This window comes from Protopterus annectens, chromosome 5.part0, assembly GCF_019279795.1.
Source record: "Protopterus annectens isolate FY-2018-M chromosome 5.part0, PAN1.0, whole genome shotgun sequence".
NCBI classification, from domain to species: domain Eukaryota; kingdom Metazoa; phylum Chordata; order Ceratodontiformes; family Protopteridae; genus Protopterus; species Protopterus annectens.
Genome location: NC_056735.1, coordinates 1,688,530,122 through 1,688,552,971, shown reverse-complemented (window position 1 = coordinate 1,688,552,971; position 22,850 = coordinate 1,688,530,122). Strand labels below are relative to the sequence as shown.

General features: G+C 43.9%; 1 protein-coding gene across 1 annotated transcript in view; it reads right to left on the bottom strand.

Moving 5' to 3' along the window:
- KPNA3 (karyopherin subunit alpha 3) overlaps nucleotides 1-22,850 on the bottom strand; it is a 1,434,883-nt gene that overhangs the window by 606,265 nt on the left and 805,768 nt on the right. Inside the window, exon 14 of the mRNA XM_044072030.1 lies at nucleotides 18,234-18,362. Within this exon, the coding sequence (XP_043927965.1) occupies nucleotides 18,234-18,362 (129 nt within the window). The remainder of the gene's footprint in view (nucleotides 1-18,233; nucleotides 18,363-22,850) is intronic.

Here is a 22,850-nt window from a genome sequence, read left to right as displayed (position 1 = left end):
TTTTGTTGCCGCCTTTGTGAAGTGGGAGGATAAATGCTTTTTTCCAAATGGAGGGAACATAAGACTCTTGAATGGACCTACTGAGAAGTATGCTGATTGGGCACATGATGGAATTTGTTGCGTTTTGAAGGAATTCTGGAGACAGGTTGTCGGGGGCATTAGTGCATGGTTTTTATTTCAGAAGCAGTTTCCTTACTATGGATGTGGGAATAGCTGCTAGAGAGAAGTTGTGTGTGTGGGTGGGGGGTATTAGTAGCAAGGGGGTCTGGTGGGCTAGGTTGAGTTTGAGGGAATCTGGTAGTGAGATTGGCTATTACATCAATAAAATGTGTTGAAAAGTGTGGCTATTTCTATGGTATGTTTTCCTGGGTCTAGACACGGGGTTAGGTTCTGATCCTGTGTGTAGCAGGTTGTTGATTTTGCACCAGAAATGTTCTGGATTATGTCTGTTGGTTTTGTAAAGTATGGTAGTATTCTTTTTATCCTTAATGACTTGGCGCTATACTTGGTTGCAAAGGTGTCTGTAGGTTATGAGGTCAGAGGTTTTTTTTTGTGTTTTTGCTAAAGCTTCCAGGCTTTGCCCCTGGTGATCATATTCTGTTTGGTACTTCGAGAGCCATGGAGCATGCAAAAATTTTACACATTTTAGTCTGGAAGTGCGAGGCTACTTAAAATATCGAGGAATGTGGAATTAAAAAAATTCTACTGCATCATCTAGAGGAAGCATTTTTAAGGGATCCCAGTTAATGCTTTGTAGGGAACTCAAAAGGTGTGGGGGAAAAAAAAGAAGTTCTGTTCTTACCATAACGCTCCATGTGAATTGTTCATCTCGCCTTTGTTCTTACACACGGGTTTGGAGCCAATCCTCGGCTCAGAGTCAGTCGCTTCATAAGCTCTGCATCTAAGAGAAAGCTCGAGGCACAGTCTATATCCCATGATCCTCCTCTACCATCCCTCAGATCTAGTTTGCAAGAACCAGAACGCACTACTAACCACTGCGTCTAATGCTCACGCAATCACACACTTGAGACTGAATATTAGAGCCAACCACAGATAGGGATATAGCTAATATGCAACTTACTGAAGAATAGGTAGAGTAGGCAACCTAGGGAATACCAACCAGGCACTAGTCGTACCCGTTCTTCCAGAACGTGGTGGGGGAAGGAGGGAGGAGATGTAAGAACAAAGGCGAGATGAACAATTCACATGGAACGTTATGGTAAGAACATAACTTCTTTATGTGAAATTGTTCGATCTCGCCGTTTGTTCTTACACATGGGTAGCGTCCCTAGCTCAGTTACCCTGGGTGACTCATGGAAGAACGTTCCTGAGTACAGTGGAACCGAAGGACGCCCTGTCCTTGGAGGACCTGTCTACTTTGCAGTGAGTGACAAACGTATGAGGTTTTGCCCACGTAGCCACTGCACAAATAGTATCCAATGGAAGAAGAGCGGCATGGCTAAAGAAGTAGAAACGGCCCTAGTAGAATGAGCCTTAGGCTTGAATGGAAGTGGTTGCTTTGAAGCTGAATACACAAAATTTATGCAGTCCGAAAGCCATTTGGATACTGTCCGTTTTGTTACTTCCATGCCCTTCTTATTATCTGCGAATGAAACAAACAACTGATCTGATTTTCTGTAATCCTTTGTTCTGTCCAGATAAAATCTCAGTTGCCTATGTACATCCAACTTGTGCAGTATGTATTTCAATTATTTGAATGGTTTTTGAAAAATGTGGGAAGTTCTATAGATTGGTTAATGTTAAGCACAGAGCATACCTTTGGGAGAAATGACGGATTTGTACGCAAGGAGAGACTGTCTGGGTGAAAAAACATGTATGGTGGCCTGACTGACAATGCCTGTAGCTCTGATATTCTAAGAGCTGAGGTAACAGCAATGAGGAAGAGGGTCTTCCATGACAAACACTTAAGTGAGCAGGTTGAAGCTGGTTCGAATGGTGGTAGCATAAGCTGAGACAACATCAAATTCAAATTCCATGGAAAAATCGGCTCACGGTTGGGTGGCCGAAGGTGAAAAGTATCCTTCATGAAAGCCCTACAAAGCCTGAGACACATAACTGTAGAACCCCTTTCACCTACATGGAAGTTCGATATGGCCGCTAATTGCACCCTTATCGTAGAAGTAGAGGCCCCTTCGTGAAACCGTGTAGATAAAAATTCCAGGATTTTGTGCATCGGGGCCACCAAGGGATCTAACCCTTGCGCTGATGTCCAGCACGCAAAACGTTTCCATTTGCTTTTGTATAGTTTTCTGGTAGAAGGTTTGTGGGAAGCAACTAGAATGTGCTGTACTGTTGGAGACAAAAACTTCGACCTGGCTAAATTGGGAAGTGGAACAGCCAAGCTGTCAGTTTGAGGGACTGAAGGGATGGATGAGGAACTCCCAACGAGTGAGTCAATAAGTCTGGCACTGGGTCCAGAATCCATGGTTCCTCCATCAGGAGGGCTCGAAGGAAGGGAAACCAGATCTGTCGAGGCCAGAATGGTGCTACGAGTATGATCGTCCTTTCCATATTCCTGGCTTTCTGTAAAAATTTGGGAATCAAAGAGACAGGAGGAAAAGCATACAGGAGACCCGGGGGCCAATCGTGTACCAGTGCGTCCCTGGGGCCACCCCCCGGAGGGGGACGAAGGGCAAAGTAGCTTCTGCATTTGGCATTCAAGGGGGATGCAAAAAGATTGCAGCAAGGCTGGCCCCCATCTGCGGAAAATCCTTTCCGCTACTTGACTGTTCAGGGACCACTCGTGGGGCAACAGGATGGCTCTGCTCAACCTGTCCGCAATGACGTTGGATGACCCCAGGATGTGCGTTGCCATCAGTAAACGACCTGTGGACGCAGCCCATTGCCAAATTCTCAGGGCCTCTCTGCATAATGAATAAGATCTGGTTCCACCTTGCTTGTTTATGTACCAGACCACTGACATATTTTCCGTCTGAACTGCCACTGTTCCTAGAGGTAGAGATTCGTGAAAGTGTTGCAACGCTAGGAACACTGATCTCAACTCCAGAACATTGATATGCAGATTGTACTCTATTTTGGACCACTCTCCTTGGACTGTTCTCCCCTGGAAAAGCCCCCCCCCCACTCCATCAGGGAAGCGTCCGTGGTTATTGTGGCTATAGGGCTGGGTAGTACAAATGGACGACCCATCGTCAGATCCTGGCTGTTTAGCCACCATTGAAGATCCCGCTTGCAAGACTCCGTGATCGAGATGTGGTGTGACAGAGGGAGCTGTTGGAACGACCACTGTGTGAAGAGCAGCCACTGAAGGATCCTCATGTGAATCCTGCCCAGAGGAACTGCAATCAGGGTGGCTGACATCATACCTACAACTTTTGGCACTTGTGCCGCAGAAACTTTTCTGTTCCGGATAAGAATAGCGACCTGGTCTCTGAGGGCTGATACTCTTGTTTGTGGAAGCTTGATCAGCGTTGTGGTAGTATCTAACTCCGCCCCTATGAATGAGATATGCTGTGAGGGCGATAAGGCAGATTTTTCGAAATTGACTGAGATCCCTAAACGGGAACTAAGGCTGATTGTGTATTTCCTGGATTGTACAAGGTGATGCTTGGTGGTGGTGGTGAGGAGCCAGTCGTCCAGATACGGAAACACCCAGAATCCTATCCGCCTCAGGTGAGACGCCACTACTGCCATGCATTTGGTGAACACCCTGGGGGCTGAGGTGAGACCAAAGGGCAGAGCTCGAAATTGGAAATGACTGGCTCCCAGACGGAAGCGCAGATGATCCTGGGACGCTTTGGCCATTTTGATGTGGTAGTAAGCGTCTCTGAGATCTATAGAGCACATCCAATCGTCCTTCTACAGGAAAGGAAGGATCGACTGTAGCATGACCATCCGGAATTTTTCCTTCCTTACGAAGGTATTGAGTTTGCTGAGGTCTAAAATCGGCCTCGAGTCCCCTGTATTCTTTGGAACTAAAAAGAACATTGAGTAAGTTCCAGATCCTATCTGGTCCACCAGGACTGGTTGGATGACTTTTTTTTCGAGCAGCTTTCTTATTTCTATGGCTGCTTGATCTCGCAGATTGGGTGGAACATCTGGAAATCTCTTTTGTTCGGGGGGCATGGTTATAAATGGGATGTTGTATCCTCTAGTTACTATGCTTTTTACCCAGGAATCCGTAGTAAGATTTAGCCAAGCCTCTGGGAATAAAGCTAAGCGACCCCCGACTGCCTCCAGAGTATGAGTCGGGCCTCCCCTCAGGAGTGCTGGAAGGGCTTCCCAGGGACGCTATCCCTGTCGCCCTGGTTCTGCAGACCCCCTCTGCCGCCTGGGCGGCATCTTCCATTCCTGCCTCCTCCTCTGCCTCTGGAGGAGGCGTCACTCTGTGTGGACTGGAAAGATCCCGGAGTCTTTCGGAACCACATTTTTCCGCCTCTTTGCCCTTTGGGGTACGGTCTGGTCGGGGAGGAAAAACGGACCCCTATGGCAGACAGGGTCTTACCTTCTTGCTCACACCGAGTGAGTCTCCTCCACTTTGGGACAAAACAGGGTGGCACCATCAAAGGGGGCATTGGTAAAGGAAGACTTGAAGGCTTCCACAAAGGAGCAAAGGCGCATCCAGGATTGCCTCCATAGACCAATCGCTGAAGCTGCAGCCCTACTTGAACCCTCAGCCGCATAAGGGATGAGCCTCATGGACGAGTTTACTATTGAAGTGAGGGTGCTAAGCTATGCTGTTACCTTTTCGGAGACAGCAACATCTGTATTACCCTGGAGAGCATCTCCCAACTCCTCAATGAGATCTCTCTGAAGTCGCGTAAAATGCTTGAGGTAGTTCAGCGAACGCATGGAAAAAGTCGCCGAACTGAAAACGCGCTTCCCATACCTGTCCATATTCCTGGAATCCTTGTTAGGTGGATGAACAGAGGAAGATGACTCAGACATTTCCTTCTTCGTGGCTGCCGCTACCACCATAGCATCCACTGGGACTCCTTTAGTAAGATAAGTTTTGTCTGGGGGGGGGGCAGTAATATATTTATTCGGCCTCCTAGGGACTGGTTCCACTGTATTGGGAGTCTCCCTACCAGGAGGTAGAAGGTTGAACCCCAAATGCCTTCAGCAACACCGATTCGTCCTCAGTGGGGGCAAGGGTCTTCCAATCACCCCTCTGTTTCAAGATCTCCAGGATGTCAGCAAATGAGACATCCTCAGAGGGGGACTGTGGGGACCCCTCTGACTTATCCAAATCTGTGTCCGATGTCAATGATTCTTGTGGAGAATCAATGTGCCTCCTCTTGCACAATTTCTTCCTCGGGACTCCATCAGAGGGGGCATCTGGTGAAGTTTCCGAGGAACAGGGAACACCATCTGGGGCTGGCTGAGGCACTGGGTCTCTACGCTTGGGAGGGATCGCTGGTACAGAAACAGAACGTGGCCCTTTGGGGAAAGGAGAAGACTATTCCGATGAAGTGAACGTCTTTTCAGACAAAACCTTCCTCATGACGAAGGCACCGGAGCCTCGGGCAGAGGATTCCACCGGATTCGAAGAGCACAGTAGTTTCCCAGAGACCGGGACCATGGGCTCCGACCAAGAGGACGGAGCCAAACTAATCTGTGCCGAGGCTCCGAGGGGAAGAGTCGGAACTGAAAGTTCGGTTCGACTCTCTGCCCCGGAACCAAGGAGAGACTGTCGGCTCCGCAACTCCTCGATGGGCTCTGAGGGAGTCGAGGTCAGTGGCGCAGATCGCACAAAAGTAGGCTTCAGTACCGAGGGTTCAACAGTCATCGGTTCCTCTTCTCCTGGCTCCGAAGACTCGAAAGGTCTCGGAGGAGGATCTGCTGGAGATACAGGGAGGGCTTCCAGTTTCGAAACCAACTGGGACGAAACTGCAATTAGTTTGGACACAGCCGTATTCTCCATGAGCTTCTGTACCACTCGATCCACGTCAGTATCAGATAACGGCCTGGAAGAACAGGTCGAAGGGGCCGAAGATGTCACCGACCGAAGGATCGAGGGAGGAGGCACCTCCGACACCGGCTCCAAGACCTGAGGCTTGATGAGAGAGAATCGCTCGGCACCGAGGTCTGTGGAGCCGGCGACCGAAACTTAGACGAGGTGCTCGGAGCCGAAGACCTGGGCTCCGATACCTTCGAAGTCTTCGACCCCTTCGAAGACTTAAATGCCTGATCAGCCTTCTCCAAGGCTTCTTTAAAGTCAGGCTTTAGTAAGCCCCTTTCTATTAGCTTCCTGCGCCTTTCCATCATGACCCTTCCACTGAAAGAGTGACAAATAGAGCAGTCCTCCTGCAGATGGAGAGGGCCAAGACAGTAGACGCAGGAAACATGATGGTCAGTAATGGACATCTGTCCACACTGAGATCTTTTGAACCCCGATTTAGCTTTTTCTGCCATGACTAACAGGGAACAGACTTTACCAACAAAGTTAAGCTAGCTTACCAACAGCATAAACACTAATTTAACTATGAGTAATTAGTCTAGGTATAAACACTACGCTATATAATAACAGAAGTTAAGTAATCTTAGCACCAGTCAATATAAACACTAATTTAACTGTGAATAACTAGTATGGATATATAGAAAAACACTGCACACCAATACTACAATGCTAATTATTAGAAAAAACTCTAAGCTTTTAAGAGCAACTACTATAGCTGTCAGAGCCCTGACAGGACTAAATAGGCCTAAGCCCTAAGATTATATATATCTATATATATATATCTATATATATCTATATATATCTATCTATATATATCTATCTATATATATCTAATATATATATATATATATATATATATATATATATATATGTATATATAGATATATATATCTATATCTATATCTCTATATATATATATCTATATATATATATATATATATGCAAACTCCTAAGAGGAAAGAACACACACACACTAACACTATTGATATCAACTAGAAAAAAACAATTTAAACAGCTCTAATACTGAAACTACTGCAAAAAAATACAAAAGTTTTAACTGGCCTGAGCTCTCCTCGACGTGATATGCTGCAGCGGCAAACTAGATCTGAGGGATGATAGAGGAGGATCATGGGATATAGACTGTGCCTCGAGTTTTCTCTTAGATGCAGAGCTTGTGAAGCAGCCGACTCGGAGCAGAGGATCGGCTCCGAACCCGTGTGTAAGAACAAACAGCGAGATCGAACAATTTCACATTGGGATACGTCTCTAGTATTCCTGTAAAGATGTTTGTGTAATCCTGTTGAAGTTTTGCGTATGATAAAGGCACGTAAGTGGTCACTGATCAAATCTGGGAGGGTTCCTGTGGTGGCGATTTTATTAGGGTCAGAGACTATGATCCAATCTAAGATTGTTCGCTGGCTGTTGTCTTTGTTAGGTCTTGTAATATCAGTAATTAGCTGTCTGTAGTTATGCAGGTTAATGTTGGTGAGGGAGTGTTGCTGTGAGAATTCTAAGCAATTAATATTAACACCACTCAGAATTGTTTCTGTAGATATGTTGTTGGAGGTCCAGGCTAGGATTTCTTCTAGTATGGGGATATTATTGCCAAGGGGAATGTACAAGACAATGACAGAGAGGTTTTTATTCTCATTAAGTTTTAGGAAGGCTATTAAGATTTCTGCTGTAGAGAAGTTCGGTATGGCTGAGTTGCAAGTGACCATACTGAAGGTGCTATGGTAGATCTGAACTACCCCGCCACCTTTTTTTTTTTTTTTTTTAGGTGTCTTTGTGCAGACAGTTATTTCAGGCTTGTTGTGTGTTATCCAGGCATGGGAGTCAGGGATTTGTTTCTAAAACTTTGCAGGTTAATTGTAGTTAGGTTCAGAGACTTATAGGGGTTCTGTAGGTTGGAAGATGGGGAGAGAGGACTGGGATTGGGGTGGATATCCCCCCACTTAAGATTAGCTTGGAGTGTCTTAGTAGGACACAGGTGGGCTCCTGTCTCCTTTTCATGTTATGACGGAGGTAAGTGGAATGGCTAATGTTAACTTTGTCATTTATTGGGTGGAGCTTTAGTTTAAAGCAGAAGATGTTGCACGTAGGGTATAGGTTAAGTGATATGTCAGAGAAGGTACTGAGAGGTACTTTGAGTGGAGGTTGTTGATGGGGGTATGTGGTGGATAGTGACAAATTGTAATGAGGTAAGTTGTAGGAGGAGGGTTAGGGGTAACATAAGGAGGTAGGGTGTTGGTTTATATTTAAGTGGCATTTTACAGTGGTGTATTATTGAGCGGGTGTAAATATCAGATATAGTTAGTATAGAATGTATACAAAGAAAGCAGGGTGGAAAATAAAAAGAATGTGTGAGAGCGATGGTATGTGAACTCCTGAGCAAGCCGAGTAAGTTACTCGGAAAAGACATGGAAAGTTGAAGGGATCACAGCATTGCTCAAACTAGGCTGAGGCAAAATGAGGAACCCATTTGACCTTGGGTGCTATGTGCCTCAATGCAAATCAAAGGAATCTGACCTGGTGGCCTTGGATCACAGGAAAAGAAGACCAAAAGCTTAAAATGATTACCATGAACCCCCCCTGCAGATAAATACCAACCGGATACCACTTTTTCCTTTGGAGAAAATAACACAGACCTCCAATACTTAAGAGGCATAAGTATCAGAAAGCACAGCAGAGTCTTCAGTCCAAACAAATCCCGCTGGCATATCCACTGAGACTGTCCTGGTTCAGAACCACTATCAATCCTCCTACAACTCTGAAGACAGTTCAAAATGATCATGCAGACTGCATTAATGTTCATGCTATGAGGAAGCTAACTGGCATTTACAGAATCTTATCCTCAACCCTGACAATACAATGACATGAATGATTGCTGGAGGCCTAGGCTTAGAGAATATCTCTGGCTGGAACAAGATATTAGGACGGGGCTATCGGACAATGGTGCATGATAGCTGTCTTGTACGAATTTATGAATTCTCAGACTTGAAGTGTATCTTGATGTAGGGTCTTAAAGTTACTTTGATGTAAAGAACCAAATTAGAATTTCTTTGACTTATCATATTCCCAAAAATTAGAACACCAAAAAATTGTCCCGGATTTTATGAGATCTTACCTGAAGAGGGTTGAAACTAGTTAATTGTCCGGGGATGATAAATTGTTATAACTCAAGATAAACTACAACAGTTAGTGAAAACAAATGAAGCACAGTCAAACAAAAACCCTAAAAAAATCTAGTCTCAGAACCTAGAACCAGAGAAATATCCACTGTGCAAGGACAATGAAAATATGAACTTAAAATTCCCAGGAGCTTTGAGAGACTAGAAAGAATATCTAAATAAAAGCCTACCTCTAAAAAGGTAACCTGAACAGGTGCTAAGGACTTAATGATATGCAAGCCAAGTGTTTCCAAGCACAGAATTATCCGGTTATGGGCAGGCTCCAGGAACTTGATAAAGAGACTGGTAAATGGATGTATTCACTGGTACGCCCCTGATCAGTCAGCTGAATGACTGACTACTGCTCTCCACATTTGTGGGAAAGACAAATCTTCATCTGCCTATTTACTTGAATCTGGAAACATCATACAAGGTTGTCAACTTACACAAGGGTCCAGCTTGTACAGTTACAGCTTTTAGTCCTCCTTATACATTTAAAGAAGCTATCTTTTGCTATCTCTCCTCAGATCTTTTAAGAACCGCTCTAATCTGTTTGCCAAAGACGAGAGCATTCAACAGTTTCTGTTGACCCTCTACAACTATTCGGGAAACTTGTAGCTATGCACACCTCCTCAGTACCATCCCAAAAGCTGCAGCCTGGGTATAAGAATCAGCAATGGCCACACACTGAACAGCGCATACTTTTTCCTCGCAGTCTTACAACCTAGTGATGTCCTTACTATCAGCATCAGGGAGGGACTTTAGTTTCCTTAATTATTCTACTAAGAGCACCGAATACTACATTAATAATAGACAAGTGCAACTGTGAACACCATCTTGCCCAGGAAGTCATGTGTCTAATCTTGTATGAAATTGCATTGTAGAGGTGGTGGACCATCCATGCAGATCACAGACAGGAAAAGTCAATGTGACAGTGACTACTGGCTGTTGATACAAAAAGGAATGCTTTTGGCCAAGAAAATGTACTTCTCCATCCAATGAGCCTTGGCAGATAGCTTGTCTGTGCTTCCCAACAGACTTCAAGACTGACTGGATGACAGGCAGACGAGGGATTCAACTTACAGAAGAGGTCTGTGAAGGTTGCAACTACAACGGTCTTCTTTCTCTTATCAACCATGGTGTCCTGAAAGCTGATTAATTTGCCACCTTCCAAATAAGATCAAAGGATGGTCATCCTGGTGGGGATAGCATGCCCTGCCAAGAATATATCCTAGATGGAAAAAACACTCAAGGGGCAGTGTGTAAATGCAGTGCCATACTCCACTTCAAAGACGAATCATATTTCTTTCAAAAGAATCCTCAGGCACTGACAAAGGTCTAGTAGATTTATATTTGAGGGAGTGCTCTATAATGTCCCTCCAACAAGAGCTCGTTAAAAAGTAAACATTAGATAAAGGTCAAACAGAAATCTGGCTTACTCAAATATTTCAGCAGGTGGGATGAACAGTTCACCTAAAGGAAACCATGATGCAGTACCCAGTGCTCCCCCTCTGGCCCCTGAATAATCTTACTGGAAAGTTCTCTAAAGATCCGAGGTATCTGATCACAACTGAGGTTTTTCCTTGCGTCTGCATTCCACAATGAACAATTCCTGACTCTTGTGTTCCATCCTGGAAGCTTTTGCTTAAGCCACTCACTGCATGACAATTTTGGGTAAATATTTGGTGCTGGGTTGAATAAAGCATAAAACTGTGCAAGTGGTTAGCCTCCAAGAAAACAATTCTGGAGCATTCATTCTGTATTTCCATTTTCTGCTTGCAAGTGCAGTTGTATGAAATGTCTCTGGTTACTGTAGCTTATAGGTATAGACACAGAAGTGACAAATATTTTTAATTAAAACTAAATCTACCATGAAATGTGCTTACCCAATAACTGGGAACTCGAACTGAAAAACAAATGTGTCTGGAAAAAATGTATTTAAATAAACTAACTACAAATTTAGAAGCAAGCTCAAACATTAGCGGAGCTTAGACACCCCCCCCCCCCGATATTTCTTGAATGAACATTAAAGGGCCACTCCTTTTAATTAGAGACTTTTGAGCTCAGAAGAAACTGTGGATAGACCTAAAGAGGACTGCTTATATATTTTTAGCCAAAAACTCCATCTTCACTTTGGAAGATAAAAGTTGGGCACCAAACATCAGAGTACACTTGGCACCCCTAACAACCTTTTGACAGGTGAAGCCTTGTACACAACCTACAGTAAAAGGTTTCAACAGTGTTGAGCAGCTTAACCTACACAGTCTGGCTGAACAGACAGATAAGGACAAGACAAAAAAATAAGTACTAAAGACGATGACAACACATGGTCAAGTTCAGGGAGGAATGATGCATTTCACATAAGGGTGTGGAAATTATTGGAAGAGCTTTTCTGAACAGGCACTAAAGTTGAAAGCAGTTGCAAGTTTCAAGAATTTGACAATTTTACAAAGGGCAGGAAAAAAGTACAGTTTTGTACCTACCATAAATGTAGATGTTCGAGTGCTAATACAGCTGCAGTAATCACAGATGGGGTTTTCTGCAGTCAGGCGAGTCCTCGGTCGGCCGAATTCCAAAGTCTAGGTCCGGCGTCGGTTGTTGTCGCTTTCTTTCCTGACGTCAGTAAGGCAGGGGTAAATAAGACACAGCCGACGCCATTTTCTTCAGTCTTTCTTGCCCCAGATGTCAGGTGCCCCCAGAAGGAAGGCAATACATAAATTATATTTATATACATGCAATGCAATATAATCAAAAATCAGTAGTTGCAAGCAAATATACCATAGAAGGATAACCCAATCAGGTTGTATGAAGAGGGGTTAGGTCCTAGGCCTTTACCAAGAGGGTAAGGAGGGAGGGAGGGAGGGAAAACTGTACTGCAGCTGTATTAGCACTCGAACATCTACATTTATGGTAGGTACAAAACTGTACTATGTTCATTGTGCATACAGCTGCAGTAATCACAGATGGGTAGAATCCCAAAGCTACGCACAGGGTGGTAGGCACTAGGTGGAACTGGGATGAGCCAGAATGCCCTGCAACACAGCAGTGGCAAAGCCTGCTCTAGTTTTGGAATATAAAGGCAGGTGGTAGCGTTTTGTGAAGGTATGCACAGAACTCCAAGTGGCTGCCTCCAAAATATCTTTGGTAGGAACTCCTCTGAGGAAGGCTGTAGAGGTAGCTGTGGCCCTGGTGGAGTGGGATCTGATGCCTGTAGGGACAGACTTTCCATGATACGAGTAACAAAATCGTATGCAGTGGCCTATCCATTTTGAAATTGTCTGTTTGGTAACTGGCTTCCCTTGAGCTCCTACAGCATAGGACACAAAAAGTTGTTCTGATTTCCTGAAAGGCTTTGTTCTGTCCAAATAATAACGTAGCTGTCTATGGAGGTCTAAGGAGTGTAGCAGCCTTTCCCCTTTGTTTTGAGGATTGGGGTAAAAGGTAGGTAAGTGTATGGCTTGATTTAAAGCTACCCTGGATACCACTTTAGGCATAAATGACGGGTTGGTTCGAAGGGAAACCCTGTCCTGATGGAAGATGAGAAAGGGCTGCACAGCCATGAGGGCTTGTAGTTCCGAAACCCTACGAGCTGAGGTAATGGCCAGAAGGAAAGCTGTTTTCCAGGACAAATATTGCAAATCTGTTGAGGCAGCTGGTTCAAAGGGAGACTATGTTAATTTTTCTAGAATGTAATTAAGATCCCAGGCTGGCATTGGTTATTTCCTTGGTGGTCTTATATTCTTAGCCCCTCTGAGGAACTGTCTTAAGAGTGGGTGAGAGAATAAGGGTGGATCCGTGTTGAATTCTGCAGAAATGGCTGAGGCATGGATTTTTATGGAGGAAAATGAAAGTCCACTGTTCAGCAGCTCAGCTAGATACTGTAATACCCGAGGCAAATTCAGTTTTCTAGGGTCCTGGCCTTTTTTCTCATTCCAAGAGCAAAACCGTTTCCATTTTGCAGAGTAAGCCTTTCTAGTAGATGGCCTTCTGGCCTCCAAAATGACATCCTGCACCTCTTTGGGGAGTAGGGTCTGTTGTGGTGTTAAGGAATTTTCCATGCAGCGAGATTGAGTGTTTTCAGCTGACTGTGAAGAGTTTTGTAGCTGTGCTGAGTCAGCAGAAGAGGCATTAGAGGTAGGGACCAGGGAGGAGTATGTGTTAGGCTCCTCAGGAGTGGGTACCAGTGTTGTCTTGGCCAGTCTGGAGCAATCAGTATCATCTTCGGTCTGTCTGCTCTTGCTTTCAAGAGCACCTTGGGCAGAAGAGGCAGAGGGGGGAAAGCGTAAACTGTCCATGCTGTCCAACTGAATGAAAGGGCGTCCACTCTCCAGGCCTTTGGATGAAAGGTCCTTGAACAAAACTTTTCCAACTGATGATTCCTGTGGAAGGCGAAGAGATCTATGTCTGGCCTCCCCCACGCTTGGATTATCTTTGTAAACACTTGAGGATGCAACTTCCATTCGTGTGGATCTGTCATATTTCTGCTTAGATTGTCTGCCAGCGTGTTTTCCAAACCTGGCAAGTACTGTGCTTGAAGTTCAATTTGCCATTCCAGAGCCAAGTTCCAAAGTGTCATGGCTAGTCTGCACAGGGGGTATGAATGTGTTCCTCCTTGTTTGTTTATGTACCACATTACTGTGGTGTTGTCTGTTCTTATCAATAATTGTCCTGGATGCAGGAGGTCCTTGAAAGCTGTAATTGCATTTATCACTGCTAGCATTTCTTTTTGATTGATGTGAAGGTGCTTTTCCTTTTGGGACCATTTGCCCTGAATGCACCTGTCTGTCATGTGCGCCCCCCAGGCGTAATCTGAGGCGTCTGTTGTGATGACTTGATTTGATTGAGGCTTGCAGAATGGGAGACCTGTGTTTGTGTGACATGCTTGGGCCCACCATAGTAATTCCTTTTGCAAACATGGAATTATTGGTATTGTTTCCAAACTGTGGCTGTGTTGAGACCATAGATTTTTTAGGTACCATTGAAGTTTCCTCATATGCAACTTTGCACATGGGATTAAAAGAATGCAAGATGCCATGAAGCCCAGAGCCTGCAGGATTTTCCTTGCAGTAAGCCTGGTACAATTTGCTAGCATTCTGAAGTACTGAGTTAGTTGCCCCTGTTTTTCTGGCGTAAGGCCATCTGGGTGTTTGTGTCCAAGTTGGCACCCAGGAAAGTTATTTTCTGAGATGGTGTTAGCTTGGATTTCTCTTTGTTGATTGTGTATCCCAGAGGATTCAGTAACCGTGTTACATAAGCCAGATGTTCCAGAAGTATGTGCTTGCTGTCCGCTTGGATCAGGCAGTCGTCCAAATAAGGGTAAATTTGTATCCCTTGAAGTCTGCAGTAGGCTATTACTGATGCCAGGCATTTCGTGAATACTCTGGGCGCAGTAGATAAGCCAAAGGGCAATGCAGAGAATTGATAGTGGATTGAACCTGCAAGAAATCTGAGGTATCTTCTGCAGCTTTGTCTGACTGGGACATGCAGGTATGCCTCCTTGAGGTCCAATGTTACCAGCCAAAACTCCTTGCCCAGCATGGGAAGAAGCTGCTGTAATGTGAGCATCTTGAATTTTGGTACGAGTAAGAATGTGTTTAGGATGGATAAGTCCAAAATGGGTCTTCAGTCGGTTCCTTTCCTTGGTACCAGAAATAGCCTGGAATAAAAACCTTGACCTTGTTCGTGAGTAGGTACCTTTTGAATAGCTTTCATGTCTATGAGCTTTGAAATTTGTAGTTGTGCCTCTGCCCTTTGATTGTGTGGCAAGTTTGGCATGCCTCTCATTTTTGGAAGAGTGTGAAAATGAAATCTGTAGCCTCTGTTTATAACGTCCAGGATCCATTTGTCTGTTGTGACAATATGCCAATTTCTTGTAAATAATGCCAGCTTTCCTCCCAAGGGTGCTGCCAGCTGAGACTTGCTTGGCATGGAAAGGAGGAAGTCATTGGGTTTGTTTCCTGTATTGATGTGCACTGTCTTCGCCACCTCTTGGTGCTGGAGTTTGCCATTGCCTGCCTCTATATGATCCTTGTGATTGTCCTCTGCCCCTTGTGCACCTGTATCTACCTCTTTGAGGCTTGTCCGTGGCTGGAAAGGACCAGTTTTTAGAAGGCCAATTTCTGCTAAAACGTGGTGGTTGAACCTGTAGAAAAGCTTTGACAGTTTGCATAGATTTGGCTTTTTCTTCCATTTTCCATAGTATCTCCTCAGCATTAGTACCAAATAGCACATCCTTTTGTAAAGGAGCATCTAGTAGTTTAGCTTTCACATGCTCAGGCAAGATTTGTTCCCCTAAGCCAGGCATGTCTACGAATGACTGATCCTGTAACAGCAGCTCTACTTGAGGCCTCTAGGGCATCATAGCCACATTGTAAGGTGTGTTTACCCACTTGTTCTGCACTATGCATCATATCCTGCAACTCCTTCAAATCTGGTTGTTCAGGTCGAGACATTTTATTTCTTAATTGTGATAACAGAAACTGCTGATATTTAAGCATATGAAACTGACAATTTAAGGCCCTCATGGCTAGGGTGGCCGAGGTATATACCTTTTTCCCCACCTTTCTAAGGATCTTGACTCTCTTTCGGAAGGTAGTGGATTCTTAGCAGTAGAGGCCTTCATTCCCTTGGGGCCTTGAGAAATGGTTTCAGGGTCAGCATTATGGCTTTTGTAAAGAAACTGGTGAGAGTTAGGAACTCTGTAGTACCTATCAGGCTCGACTGGGGCAGGAGGCAGGGAATCCGGATTAAGGCAAGCCTCCGAATAAACATCAAGTATGTCCAAGACAGGAGGTATCGCCATAGGTCTGTGTTGAGGTAACAAAAAAAATTCCCTAAGTCTTTTCTTGGAATCAGAAAAGTCTTGGCCTTCCCAATGGAAGTGTTCCCTCAAGGTGTGCAAGGTTTTCCCAAAAGAAAAAATCCTCAGGAGGAGATACAGAAGGAATGGACTGCTCTGCATCAGAATCTTCAAAAGGGGAGTAAGAGTGTTCCTCTACATCAGAATGTTCTGAAAAAATGGAGCCCTGATCAGAAGAGGGAGAAACTTCCTCCACTCTGGGTCTCTTGTCTGGAGGGGGTTGGGAACCCCTGATAAGAGTAATTAAATCCTCAGCCATTTTAAGCATCTGCTTTTTAGGAATGGGGCCTGGAGATGGGCCCTGTGCAACAGGCCTCTTGGGATGCCTAGCTGATTTGGACTTAGTAAAGGCCTTAATGGAAAAGGAAGATGAGGGTCTAAAGACACCATGGGTGGAAGTGGACCTGTCCACATTAGGAGGCTCAACGCTCACAGTGGCTACGGTAGTTGTAGTCTGGGTATGGGCCGAGGTATCTGCGGTCTCGGTTACAGAAGACACCGCCAAAGAAGTGTCGTCGGTAGTCAGGGACTGCATAGGCGTCTCGCTGAGAACCGGACCACGTGTAGCCGGTTTTGGCGTGGTGTCGGTGGGGACCGCGGACCTCGCGTGTCGGTCCTTGTCCTTGCGTTTTTTGGACAAAACGGTAGTCTGAGTCTCTGACGACATTTTATAATCAAAGGCTTTACCAAAAAAGTGTTGGGCGAACTCCGCCTGACGCTTAATAGTGCGTTTATTGAAAGTAGCGCAAAAGCGACAGCCCGAGACGTCGTGGTCTGGGCCTAAACAAGGTATGCAGAGGGAATGGAAATCCTTATGCGGTACTTGCTTCCCACAAGAAATACAATTGTTAACTTTTTCTGACATCGGTCTGAGGCAAGAAAAGTTTCCCCAACGGGGTACTTAGCTTTAATGAAGACTTCGGTTTCCAATTTTTCGTAAATTCAGGAGCTGGCCGGCACTTGCGAACTGCTTTTGCTTCGGCCACCGCGCGGCAAAAAAGACTGAAGAAAATGGCGTCGGCTGTGTCTTATATACCCCCGCCTTACTGATGTCAGGAAAGAAAGCGACAACAACCGATGCCGGACCTAGACTTTGGAATTCGGCCGACCGAGGACCCGCCTGACGGCAGAAAACCCCATCTGTGATTACTGCAGCTGTATGCACGATGAACATCTTATGTTGGATCTACAAATAAGGAAAAAGACAGACTGACAAGATCCTCACCTGTTGTCAAAGCTTATTTCGATACGTTACAGAGATGGCAGCTGATAATATCACAACAGCCAAAGACAGCATCACTGGTGATCCTCTAATGGCAGCCACATCAGACGGCAAAACCGGAAAGCAAAGGAGCAATTTTCTCTCAAATGCAAAAGATTCTAGTAGCAAACAATGCCTGGGTTCTGGGGAAGTGAACACACTGCCTTATTCAACACTGCCACATGTTTTGGAAGATGATGCTTATGTACTCCTGTAAATCCTGTAGCTGACCAGTAGTCACTGTATATTGTGAATGATCATCCATTATTTAGACCTATTCCAAAAATCCATCAATTTAAGATTTACAGACTCATCAATTACACCTAATTTTAAAAGGAAATCTAACATTAGGCTGAATGGTGCAGAAAATCTGAGTGAACGGTTCAATATCCCACCTATTTTCACTTGATAGTACAATTCTTGCTGATAAGGAAAGGACCATGCAGGACCAGAAGACACTGCAACTAGGAAGACAACACTCAAAATCATTGCCATAATTGTACGTCTAAAGCTCTCTCAAGCTATCATTTTACATACAATAATTGATGAGTTAGCACATTAAAGTAATATGCACAACATTCATGAAAACATCTGTAACAAAAGCAGACTTAACAGATTACATGGGTTACCCAGGACTAGGGTGAATAGATGGACGTAAAGATTCAAGGTAAAAGATTCCCAGGTTGCTCAGTTTTAGAACTATACCTGTGCATAGAGCAAACCTCATATGTACACAGAATCAGTCTGTGCCATCATAACAACCTGACAGTGACCCAGAATCAAAAGAGGTCTCTTCAAAATCCACAAATCCTTAAAACTGCACTAGAACAATGGCATCTAACATGACAAAACATCATCTCTTATGCAGTACAAAAATATATAGAACAGTATTGCTTGTTATCAGTTTAAAAACTACAAATTATCATCAATACGGGAGCAAAAACTAGAGTACATCGAATAGTCTAAATGAGGTGCAATGTACACAAATTTTAAGAAACATACCTTGTTGATCTTCTCCTTTGGATGTGTTAGGAGATTGGGAAAATGGGAAAGAACATCACAGTTTAGAACGACTTGAGTTTGCTCATCTGTGCCCGTTACAATATTTCCTACTGCTCTTAGTGCTGCAGTCTACAAAATGAGAAACATTGAACTGTTACTCAAATGAAATCTTGCAGCTTTTCTGATTCTATTATGAATGCCACAAGATACAGAAGACTATAAGCAAAAGATGACTAACATTCTAAAATAAAAATGTCTTGAAGTACAGAGTTTTAATGCCACCTTTCTGTCATAAATCATTTAAACTTCTAAACAGTTCTGCAACAATGCTGGGTGCAGCACACCACTATAAAGATCAGACATATGTTGCTATAAATCACTGCAAAATTCCAGAAAAAGTAAATAGTAGGTTTGTTAACCATAAAAAGTATTTAACTTGAGACAGATGAAGACTTGGGCAAGGCTGAAAATATTTACAAGTGAATGTTACCTAAAGGTTATAAGGAGAAAACTCTAGTGTGTGGCAGGACTGGGCAAATCTGATCCTAACTTCACCTACAGCCTAAGCCTCAAAAAGTGTAGAAGAAAAAAAAAAAACATTACTACTGCATTATAAAAGGTGATGTTCTGTTGCAAGAGATTCATATCCATTGACTTGTCCTAACTGCAAACACTAAAATGATGCATGTATTTAAGCAGTCCTAAACAATGCTGGTCCCAGTGCCATCATGATTCAGATTGTGGCACTTCCACATGCCTTTGTTTTTCACCATACACCACTTCAAGTAAACTTTAACTTAATTTCCAGACATACACATGATGTGACAATTCACAGTATGAATCTACTACAGAAACACCATAAAAAGCAAGGATCCAATTAACTAGAGAGTCCAGTGCAGGGCAAGTAGCATCCCCCCCCCCTTATCTGTTGATCTACAAGACCACAAGCTGGGTTCTGGTCTTTCCACAATCAATACCTGGAATTTTCTGTAAATCCTGCATTTGTAGACATTTTTACGTCCATAATGATACAAACCATGTTTCAACTTGTCAGTTACATTTGTGTGCATTTCCTAAGCATGCAGATTCACTCCCATACCATTACCAAAAAACTTTCCTGTAAGGAAAGAAATGCAAACATATTTGACACAAATTATTAAACAGATGCAATATAAAATGCACCTGGCCAACTGCCAGGGAGTTTTAACCACCAAGGCCAATACAGGAGGGCACCCAACCTCAGCAGGATGGAAGAAGGTTATATTCCAGATACATAAAGAAAGGTTCTCTCATAACCCAGCTGATACAATATGGATGGTCTAATCGTTATAAAGGGAATTCTCATGGTGCTTAAAGTTGGTTACTTGCAAGTCACTTTATAACTCAAAATTTTAAACCAGCTAATTTATCAAGTAATAGTAGTGTTCTCTACTTTAACGCTGGTGTAAAGACAAGTGAATATGTAATTTACAGACTGATAATGAAAGCAATGGAATATACACCTAAAGGTGACCAATTTGATGGTGGAGTCTGACACCATAGCAATGCAGTCAAGCTGCATTTTGATTGCCAAGTACAGATCTAAAAAGTTGTTACAATTAAACTTCTTGAAGGAAACAGTTTACAGGTGAATGGAAGATGCAGAATTCCTGCATGATTGGTAGAGTGGCATAGGACATGTCAAACACTCAACATTTCAGGTGTGAAAAGGAAACATATGGCAAAAACTCTGCAGGCAGAATGACTGCAATACACAAGGCTAAGATATATATATATATATATATATATATATATTTTTTTTTTGAGATTGCATGAATTCTGTAAAATGAGGACGGGATGGACTGACTATATGACAAAGGAAGGTGAAACCAACAGTTTTTGTAAAAAATCTACTGGGGATTGTAACTGAAAAATTTACAAATACAAGAGTCAGAAGCTAAACATGGGAAGCCTACACCTATAATGACTTGAGTTTTAAGTATGCTACATCAGCTCTATGCCAACTGTGGAAAGCTGCTTTACTGGCATATGACAAGGGCAATTATTTTCGGGTGGCTCTTAAACACTATGAACAAAAGCAATGCATATGTCTCAAGCAGCTAGAATTCAATTAACAGCACAGATGCCCAATGGAACTGGCCAGGGAGGAATGAGTGTCTGTTACTTACTCACACCAACAGAGAACAAGCATGGGAGCACACACTGCCACATAAAGTACAGTTGTGTACACTTACCATAAATGTAGATGTTCGAGTGTCTTCACTGTTGCAGTCATGACTGTAGGGTCCTCCCCTGCGGGCAGGCAGTCCTCGGTCGGCCAGAATCCCAAAGTCTGGGTCCGGCGTCGGCTGTTCAGCCATGCTCCCTGACGTCAGAGTGCCAGGAGTACAAAGCTGACAGCCGACGCCATGTTCTCCAGTTTTTCTTGCCCCAGATGTCAGGAGTTCCAACATGAGTAAGGTCCCATATCCTTTGCAAATACACCTCAGAAAAATAATGAAAAAAGGAACCACACAAAAGTAAAAATAAGAGGGGATAGGAGGGAGGGAAACCCAGACTGCAACAGTGAAGACACTCGAACATCTACATTTATGGTAAGTGTACACAACTGTACTATGTTCATCATGTTTCACTGTTGCAGTCATGACTGTAGGGTAGAATCCCAAAGCAGAATGAAAGGGAGGTGGTCATAAAGTAGAAGGGGTGGCTAAAAGGCCCTGCAAGACTGCAGAAGCAAAGCCTGCCATAGACTTAGAGTAGAGAGGTAGATTGTAGTGCTTTGAAAAAGTATGCACTGAACTCCCAAGTTGCAGCTTCCAAAATGTCTTTGGTAGGAACTCCCCTGAGGAAGGCCGCTGAAGTGGCAGCAGCTCTGGTGGAATGAGTCCGTATACTCCCTGGGATTTGCTTTCCATAGTGTGAATAACAAAATCTGATTCCATGAGCAATCCATTTAGAAATGGTCTGTTTTGAAATGGCTTTACCTTGGGAACTTGAAGCATAAGAAACAAACAATTGCTCTGATTTTCTGATGTCCTTGGTTCTGTCCAGGTAAAAACGTAGTTGTCTGTGTACATCCAAGGAATGTAAGATCCTTTCCCCTTTATTTTGAGGAGTGGGGAAAAAAGTTGGCAAGTGAATAGTTTGATTTAAAGCCACTATGGAAACCACCTTAGGCATGAAAGTAGGATTAGTCCTTAAAGACACATTGTCTTGATTAAAAATAATATAAGGTTTCACAGCCATAAGAGCTTGCAACTCTGAAACTCTCCTGGCAGAGGTCAGAGCTAACAGGATGGCTGTTTTCCAAGATAAAAACTTGATGTCAGATGAGGCAGCAGGCTCAAAAGGAGGTAAGGTGAGCTTTTCCAAAACATAGTTGAGATCCCAAGCAGGAATGGGTGGAGATCTAGGAGGTCTTAAGTTCTTAGCTCCTCTGAGAAACTGTCTCATGAGCTGGTGGGAAAAGATTGGAGGGTCTGTATTGTAATGAGCGGAAATAGCAGAGGCATGCATCTTAATGGAAGAGAAAGAGAGACCCTTATGTAAGAGATCTGTCAGGTAAAGTAAAATCAAAGGAATGTTAGGAAGAAGAGGATCAGAATCCTGAGCCTGCATCCAGGAACAAAATCTTTTCCATTTTCCTACATAAGATTTTCTAGTGCTAGGACGTCTGGCTTCTAAAATGACATCCATAACCTGCCTGGGTACGAGAGAATGAATCAAAGACCCTGGATTAACCAGGCCGCCAGGCTGAGAGTTCTGACATGGGAGTGTATAACCTGACCCTGGTGTTGGGACACAAGGTTCGGAGTCTGTGGTAAAACCCAAGGGGGCTCCACACACAGGTTTTTCAGAGTTGGGTACCAAAACTGCCGAGGCCAATTTGGGGCCAGCAAGATTATCATCTTGGGCTTGTCCTGTTTGATTTTTAATAATACCCGTGGAAGAAGAGGTGGAAAGGCATATCCCGAGAGGTTTCTCCAACTGAATAATAGTGCATCCACTTTCCAAGCTTATTCGTGGAAAGTCCTGCTGCAAAAAATCTGTAGTTATTGATTGAGGTGGGATGCAAAGAGGTCTATGTGAGGACATCCCCAGAATGCTGTTATCATCCTGAATATTTCGGTGTCCAGCATCACACTCGTGTCGGTCCGAAAGGTTTCTGCTCAGACCGTCTGCCAGGAAGTTTTGCTTCCCTGGTAGAAACTGAGCTTGAAGGTCCAGATTGCAAGCTAGAGCGGTGTTCCATAGATCCATGGCTAGTCTGCAAAGGGGGTAGGAATGAGATCCCCCCTGCTTGTTTATGTACCACAAAACTGTGGTGTCTGTCCGTATCAGTAGTTGTCCTGGTTGTAGAAGATTCCTGAAGGCCAATAGAGCTTTCTGAACGGCTAACATTTCCTTTAAATTGATATGCAGGTGCTTCTGATCCTTTGTCCAAAGGCCCTGCAGACAGTTGCCCTGAAAATGGGCTCCCCATGCATAATCTGAGGCATCCATGGTTAGTATCTGAGTGGCAGGAGGCAGACAGAAGGGTTTTCCTTTGTTTAGAGTACATGCCTTGGACCACCAAAGGAATTCCTTTTGAAGACAAGGCAGGACGGAGATCAGTAT